General features: G+C 38.7%; 1 protein-coding gene across 1 annotated transcript; it reads left to right on the top strand.

The window, feature by feature from the left end:
• The first annotated feature begins 1,581 nt into the window (after positions 1–1,581).
• LOC104161317 (urokinase-type plasminogen activator-like) lies at positions 1,582–8,272 on the top strand. Its single transcript, XM_009699698.1, has 10 exons — positions 1,582–1,690; positions 2,773–2,827; positions 3,009–3,113; positions 3,655–3,820; positions 4,157–4,242; positions 4,369–4,558; positions 5,214–5,368; positions 6,360–6,500; positions 7,063–7,211; positions 8,078–8,272. The coding sequence occupies exons 1-10, from the start codon at positions 1,631–1,633 to the stop codon at positions 8,270–8,272; spliced, it is 1,302 nt and encodes a 433-aa protein (XP_009698000.1). The 5' UTR covers positions 1,582–1,630.
• Positions 8,273–8,785: the final 513 nt, after the last annotated feature.

Raw genomic sequence — 8,785 nt, forward strand, 5'->3', positions numbered from 1 at the left:
GTTGGATGGGGCTTGGAGCAACCTGGTCTGGTGTAAGGTGTCCCTGCCCATGGTAGGAGGGTTGGAACGAGATGGTCTTTAAGGTCCCTTCTAACCCAAACCGTTCTATGATTTAAGGGTGAAGTTAAACAGAATTAAGTGGTTGCTCTTGAAATAAAAAAAAAAATTGCATGTGATGCAGTATTTCAGCAGTGGGGAAGATCTGTGCTGCGTGCTATAGTATATCATAATTTTCACAAGAAATCAGCAGTACTGCTATTTGTGATGCTAAGGTTGGGCCTGAGAAACTAATTATGGTAACAAAGGACAAATTACTTGCATAGCTGCCAAATGTGCTAAAAATAATTACTGTAATATAAATAATGTTTAAGGGAGAATATATCTGCTGAAATCACAACTGAACCTGAAAGGTGTGCATGTCTGAGTAGCTGAGGCATGATTTGCTTTCTTGCATTATGAAACCTGCTTATAAGGGAAGGGTGCATCTACATTAGTGTTTTGGTTTGGATTATGTCAGCTTTTTCCAATTGAATCCAGTGATGTTCTTTTATTCCCTGTGGTTGGCTCGCACCACCAAATGGCTTTAGAGTACTTGCACTTTATTTCTTCTGAATAAAACTGCATGGGAAGATGCACTCCAGATAGCAGCAGGTGGTCAGTCTGCAGGACCAGACTAGAAACTAGTCCAATGTAGAAACCTCTAAAGCAGGTCTTCAGCACCAACGCAGTTCTGCATGCCCTCTCCTATTGCATTGCACTGCTTGCTGATGTAAATATAACTAAGATTCCCATGGAATCTTTTTTAAAATCAAGTTTTCAATTTTTTTTAGAATTGAGGACACTTTAAATTCTATAACTTGCATTGCAATTAAAAAAAACCCACATATTGGTACCTTATAGGTTTCTACCCCCATTGTTTTTACAAGCTAGTCTTTTAACAGTTGCTTAGGAAGATTGCTGTACATGCTTGGCTACAAGATCCAGCTGTATATAAGAAATCAAGACAAAATACGTTCTAAGCCTCTCTAATACTGTAAATCTTGAGGTAACATCAAGACCAGACTTGCAAGAGTTTGCAGTGTTCAGAGGCACTCAGTGAGGTGATCAGGCTTATGTATGTGCCTAGCATCAACAAGATGCAGTCAGCAACTATAGAGGAAAAAAGGAGCTTTCCCTTTCCTACCCTAAGTGTGGATGTTCAGTGCTTTTGTTGGAAGGTGGTAATAATCAGTTAAATGGGTACAAGCAGCTGGACAGCAACTAAACATATCTGCCAGTTTCTAAGTCTGTTAGTTCACATTGCAGAAACTGAGTATGGATTTTTCCAATTTCAATTTCTGCTTCATTTAAACTCTAAAAAAAAAATCTGCTTGTGTTTCTTAATGAACAAAAAAGCTTCAAACAATAACCTGTAATTTAATACATGGAAATAATAAGCAGATATTCCACAGTATGTCAGTGCTTAATTCTTCTGTCGATTGTGTTGTGACTTATTCTGAAACCAACTGAAGACAACAGAAGCAAGGAAGTTGACACTGCAAGCTACGACATGACACTAAGTTCCTCTTTTATTTTCAGAATCAAAATAATACAGATAGAAGAGGAACGAAGTGAGAAGTTAACTAACAACATGAAGTTACTCATCTTCCTCACGGTAACCCTGGGCACACTTGTCACGGGACTAGATTCTGTAAGTTTTGAAATAAATGGTGGGGGGGTTCACTTGGAACCACTTCTGGTTTTGATTATACTTCTGCTTTGGACAGTGTAGCAGGCTTTTGACTTGAATTCTCCTTTTTGCTGTCTTTGCATGTATGTATGCATCTGCTGCACATATACCTTCAAGAAACATGTTTTTGAACCCTTTGGTTTTTCTTCTGATTCTGCTCCACCTGAAGATGTCTGCTAGCATTCAAATAGTGAAGAAATCATGCAATAACCAAGAAATCTACCTTGTCTGTTTTTCTCTTAATGCAATTTAGACCTGGACACTGAGTACCAAGACCTCCCTGGTCTTTCATGGAGGTGGATATTGGGCCTTAACTAAATTTCCTTAAGTGTGATGCTAAAAAAGGAGCAACAGATAGGAATTTGAATATCTTTTTTTTACTATCAACTTGTATGCTGATATCTATCAGCAGAGCCTTTCACCAACTTTATGGAATTATATTGTTACTGTTACTTGTTTTTGCTCAGGCAAGCCTACTTGACCTCTGTGAAAAGTATACTAAAAGCCTAATCTGATTTAATTCCATGGAGAAATAAATATCCAGCCTGCGAAGCAGAGGCAGGACCTGAAGTACAGGGCAAGAACCTATTGTTGTATAAATCTATTGCCCTTTATTCCATGGCACAAACATGAAGCATCAAGGTCACCAAAATGACAGAGGCAGCTGGAGAATATTGCATCTTTGCTGCACTGCTTGGTGGCTGAGAAGTGGAAAGAGAAGTTCCTTTCCCTGTTTTAGGAGCACTGACCATTGAGAGCTGCTTAGCCCTTTATAGCAGAAATAACTGCAATGTTGACCTGATGCAGTGGACCAGCTTGGTAGGGGTTTTTGTGTGGTGTATTTTTTTCTTCTCCATTCTGCTTTGCTCAAGTAGGGTTCCACTCTTCATTCACATACAAATTCCATGGAGCAGGTTCAGTTGGTAACTACATGCAAAAAAACTAAACTGTTGAAGATATGCTCTAGGACCTTGGACCCATGAAAGATAATCAAACCATGTAAAAGAAACTTTCCTTAAAATCCTTTTTTTCTTTTCCCTTAGGTTTATATCAAGAAGTACTACAAGCTGCCATATAAACACAGATCAGATCACAAGGGTAACTATCTGCCTATTCTACTTGAACCTAAAAGGAATTTGTTATCCTGCAATTATATCTTCATACAAGAAGGAAGACTCTTAATGATACTTAAACACCTAAAACTTAGTTTGCAACTACATTACACTTTACTTCATCATTCAAATGTTTTGCCTCTAATTAGTGATGTCTTTGCTTGCAGAGTGCCATTGTTTGAATGGAGGAACCTGCGTTACCTATTACCTCTTTAGTGGAATTAATCGTTGCATATGCCCAAAAGGATACACTGGGATTCACTGTGAACTAGGTAGAGTATCTATCTTCCTTAACACTAACTGATTGAAAATATCTAAAAAGATAGGCAAATTAGGAGTATGAAATGGCAAGTGAAAGTATGACTCAAATACATTACTGGATATCCTTTAGCACTTTATGCTAACAGACTAAGTGAGGAGAAACAACTAAATAGTGGTGCAAAATCAGGGTCTCTTAATTTCTTTTCTTGTCCCTACCTCCTCACTAATGTTGCCTACCTCATGAATGTTTTAGTTTGGGTTGAGATAAGTGTTTGTTTGAGAGTGTTCAGAAGCAGAACAGATTTATATTGTGAAATACACTGAAGCTATTAAAGAAGCAATATGCATGCTTTAAAACATAAGATACTTGATGCTCAAAGTTTGTATAGAACAAATTTAATACGAATATATAATCAGTCCAGATTTTGCATCATCTATTTTCAAGTATAATGGATGAACTTTTTTCTTATTAGAAGGATCCCTACAGATTATTTCTGTCTCAGAACAATTCTAAAGAAGAACATGCTGCTAACAAAATATTTATTTTCTCAGACACTGACAGCACGTGCTATACTGAGAATGGGGAGGACTACAGAGGAATGGCAACAGAAGACAAATGTCTGCCATGGGACCTTCCCTCAGTAATCAGGAGGGGTCGTTACCATGCTCACTTGAAGAATGCTCTGCAGCTCGGACTAGGCAAACACAGCTACTGCAGGTAAGAAAAACATCACTCTGACTGGGATAACTTCTACTCTCACAGCTCCAAAAGTGCCTCAAGAGATTGATATATGTGTTTAAAAAAAAATACTAGAGAGATGAATTTTGACTAAAAATATCTGGAATATGACTCTTTGAAATGTGTAGAGTTCTCGCTTACCACTGAAGGCAACTGTACTGTGAAATTCCCAGTATGCTACAGTAATAGTCAGTTGTTTTCTCTGGCATATCTTGCAACACAACACTTTAGGCCTTTTCAGAACAGTTAGAATTCTAATGTACTATCATTTTTTTTAAAACTTCTTATGAGAAGAACACTTCCTTTATCTTCTAGAAACCCGAATGGAAGGAACAGGCCCTGGTGTTACACCAAAAAGGGATTCACCATTCAAGAAACACCCTGCAACATGGAGAAGTGTGGTAAGTAACATTAATTTCAGGACAACTGATTAACTGATTGTTTTTTGTTTTGGTTTTTTTTTTAAAAATACCACAGTGTTGGTGCTTAGGTCTAAGAACATCTAAACAGAATTTCTTCTTTCATAGGGCATACATGTGGTCAAAGGAGTGTCAGCAAGTACTTCAAGATTGTTGGTGGAAGACAGGCTGAGGTTGAGTCTCAGCCTTGGGTAGCTGGCATCTTCCAGAACATAAGGGGCATAGACCATTTTCTGTGTGGTGGCAGCCTCATTGACCCTTGCTGGGTACTTACAGCAGCACACTGTTTTCATAATCCGTAAGTTTACTGTTCTGTGTCCTTCTTATTTGCAACTTTGGTCAACTGATTTATTTGTGTAATGCTCATCAACTAACCTTCAAAATGTACCATAGTAAGAATGTTCTTTTGAGCAAAACAAGAGCAGCATAATCCTAAACCATAAACATATAGCATAAACCATAAACATTAAGCCTCTGAGAATCCAAGTCTAGCAGAATAAACTAGCAAGATGCAAATATTTTGGTGGCTTATACAATTAAAACAGTTTTAGCCTAAATTGGAGCAAGGGTTTTGTCTTAAGTTTGGGAACAGCTAAGGTAAAAGTTGTACTGAAAGGTGATGAGCTGTTCAGCAATACATTTGTGGGTGTGTTTTTCTTCCTGCGGAAAGCTGATCCTCCTGGTATCTTGCAGAGGGTTCTCATCACCAATGCCTGGCATTAGTAGCAGCTAGCTAGGTTTGAATTGCAAAATGCCTGAACGTTTTGCCTTAATCCCTTCAAATGGAAAATAAGGATGCTTTCCTTTAGAATACTGCATCAACTTTCAAAGTTGACTAGATTTTACTTTTTCTTGTCAGCATTAAAGTAAACACAGAACTGGGACTACATCTAAACTGTTGACCTCACTCTCAGAAATCAGTAGTCTTCATGAATCTCTTTATACTCACTCAGGTCAAAAAAACCACAAGACAAATCCATCTACAAAGTCTTCCTTGGAAAGTCCATACTGAATGTTACTGATGACAAGGAACAAGTATTCATGGTCGATGACATCATCTCTCACCCTGACTTTACAGATGACACAGGTGGCAATGAGAATGATATTGGTAAGTATCATCTTAATATGAGCCGCTAAAACACTTGAGGATAGCTGAAGGCTACGTAATTGTGGCATACATCTTCTAAAAGTAGAACCAGAGATGAGATGAAGTGGAACAGTAACTAGGTGCTTCTGAGAACTAGGCCTGTTCTGAGCAAGATTTTTCCACTTGTATAAATTTGGTTTGTGGCATGTCAGCTGCATTACCTGACACAGTCAACTAGAAGCCTGTCTTATCTCTGGACCTGTACAAGGCATGGCTTTTCCATAAGCACTGGTGGCAGCATCCCATTTCTACCATCTTATTCTATGTGTACAGAGATCACCCTGTATGTTTAGTAAACGATGAAAAAATGCCTGCATAGTACATTTCATCATAGAGTAGGGGAATGCCATATCAGGTACCACACTGGCTGCAGGTTATCCTGAATTAATCCAGACGTCCATAAATCTCTCTGGCTTTCACAAACCTACCAACAGTCAGAGATGGGGTTTTGCAACTTGCATAGAACAGACTTGCCACTCTTGCACTTGACACTTAGAACTCTACGACCCCTTCCAAATGCCTGCTGCCAAGGAAAAAAAAACTCAAAGAATAGCTTCGTAAGCCCTTCTTGTGAGAAGTACAGTATAAATTGCCCCCCCTTCAGCAGGGCAATGGGTGCCACTCTCTACAGCCAGTCAGGAAGTTGAGGTTTTAAAACATCTGAAGATACACTTGTAGAAGAATCTTCCCTGAGCTATCAGCCCCTATCCTTGCAGGAAGGAAGTTCAAGTTGGAGTGTTTGCCAGTGTTAGTAACAACAAAATTAAATTCCCAGCACTAAATAATGACCCAGTCTCATTCCAAAAGCAATGAGAAGAGCCATACGTAACCAGAACTAAATGTAATAGCAACTATTCCCATTAACTGTACCTGATACTCCTATTGTCGGAGAACTTGAGGGGAAAAACTTGCTTTACAAATCTAACTGGATCTTTTCTGACTTATTCCTTAGCTTTGATAAAGATAAGAACAACTTCTGGACAGTGTGCAGTAGAGTCCAAATATGTTAGAACAGTCTGCTTGCCAGAGAAGAACCTTTACTTACAAGACAATACCCGATGTGAAATATCTGGCTATGGAAAACAAGATTTTTGTAAGTGAATGACTTCTTTTTCCAAAGTTGTAGGTGCACAATGTGGGAACTGGCTGTTTGTGTATCATGATCTGCCAAGGATTAAAAATAAATCCTTTCTATTATTCTATATACTCCATGTGCTTCTCAAAGATGATCTTTGCTATCATCTTCTCTAGTTGTCCATGGCATTTCCTATCTGATGCTTCTCAACCATACAAAGTAAGCCAAGGTTTAAACCAGCAATTTTTTTCATTCCTGGTGTGGTGAGGAGTACAAAAAATTGAAGCTGTGTTGGAAGATTAATGAAAGATTGCATTTGTGCAGAACTTCCTTCAAAAAGTACCAAACTCTTTCTAAAAAACAAGCTTTATAGTTTGCATTTGAAGCACTTGTTTTTATCTGTAAAGCTTTTTCTTTAGCAGTAAAAGTAACAGTACTGCCTAGGCTGGAAATAGAGTATCAAATCAGAACTGGAATGCTTATGCTAACTTCTTTTAAGTGCTGAAAGTGTGTGTTATGGGGTTTTTTTGTTGGTTTTTTTTTGGATGGTGAAAGTAGTTAAATACTTTTTTTTTTGCAGATGATATCTACTATGCTCAAAGACTCATGTCAGCCACTGTAAACTTAGTATCACAGACAAAATGCAGGTATGAGTACTATGACAATATCAGAGTTACTGACAACATGGTCTGTGCTGGAGATCCCACATGGATGACTGATGCATGCAAGGTAAAACTGGTTTGTCTTATTTTGTAGATTTTAAATGCATGTACACTATATGGATTGGCTGGTGGCATCTCATAATTCTACTAATCAGAAGAATTTCTCTTTATGTAGCATGAATTTAGTACATCCAGTAGAGTTGACCCCTAGTGTGGCCAAACATATGGAAGGAAGGTTGGGACCTAGAGTTAGGTGTTACCCTCTCCAGATCCTCCTTTGGAGGTGCAGGAAGTGCAGTATCTTGGCCATTGCTATTCCTCAAGGCCTTATTTACAATCTATTCAAGCAATGGCTGGTAGATATGCATCAGAGGAATACAGTAGCTATTCCAATCTCAGCTTGCACTTTCTTAACATTAACTATAGCTCTGCAAAGAGATAAAAGTTGAATTACCAGGGGACACTGAGCCCCTTCAACAGATTCCTCAAAACTAGATTTACTTCCCTATACCCTTAATAGGCAGAGGTGCCATATGAGCCACTAAAAAGAGAAAGTGTTGTCCTTTGGTGTAAAAGTAGCTTATGGACAGGGAGACAGTTGATTCTGTGATGAAGATTGGGTGTGTTGGCTTTGATCATGTATCACTAAACTGATACCTGTGATTATAAACTTAAGATGGAGAGTTGTGCGCAAGGTAACTGTTTTCTCTGTGCCCTGCTAGGGGGCGACTAGAAAACTCCTTACCTTACAGACTGTTTAAGTCACAGCAGCTGCTTAGCCGCCTTTTACATGTATGCAATGTTCTCAAAAATCAAAACTTTAGCTCATGGTATTTACTAGCTTGTTTCACTCTATGAAAAACAATCATAGGCTCCCTGTTACAAAGGTTCTATCTGCAGAAAATGGCCTAATATGTTCTTTTCTGTTGTCAGGGAGATTCTGGTGGCCCCATGGTCTGTGAGCACAATGGCAGGATGACACTTTATGGGATTGTCAGCTGGGGAGATGGCTGTGCAAAGGAAAACAAGCCTGGTGTTTACACCAGAGTTACTCGATACCTTAACTGGATTGACTCCAATATGAATGCAGTAATTGCCAAGAGTCGCTTTCTTCCTGAACCGAAGTGACCTTTTTTCTACAGCTGGACTCAAGTGAACAAGATTAAGCCTATACTGATGCCAGGACACTAAAGTCTTGAATGTCATGAAAGGCTTTCCTTTCAAATGCTTGTGTGATCTGCCACTCACATCAGTGTTCCTGAGGCAGAGACTCTGAATCACCTGAAAACCACTCAGTGGGAAGCTAAAATATTTAACATTTAAATGAGTATTCCCATGCACAGTACTATGCATATCGAGTTATCTGTCCACTTCATTTATGAACCAGCATTTGGTCTGGAAGTATTGGTACAGTTTTAACTTATTTAACTCAAGTATTCATTTTATACATGACCTGAGTCTAAAAATCTTTCCTGGTTGCACTGAACAATACTAAGTCTCAGGTCCTAGAAACCTAACCTGGTAAGACCTGTACTGAGAGGGTGGTCAGGCTTTGCATCAGAAAGTGAAAGAAACTGCATCAGCATTATTATCACTAATGCGTGAAGAAGGACTAAAGTCTAATAGAGACTGAGGCAATGC

The sequence above is a fragment of the Cariama cristata genome, unplaced genomic scaffold (genome assembly GCF_000690535.1).
Source record: "Cariama cristata isolate BGI_N322 unplaced genomic scaffold, ASM69053v1 scaffold27954, whole genome shotgun sequence".
Taxonomy (NCBI): domain Eukaryota; kingdom Metazoa; phylum Chordata; class Aves; order Cariamiformes; family Cariamidae; genus Cariama; species Cariama cristata.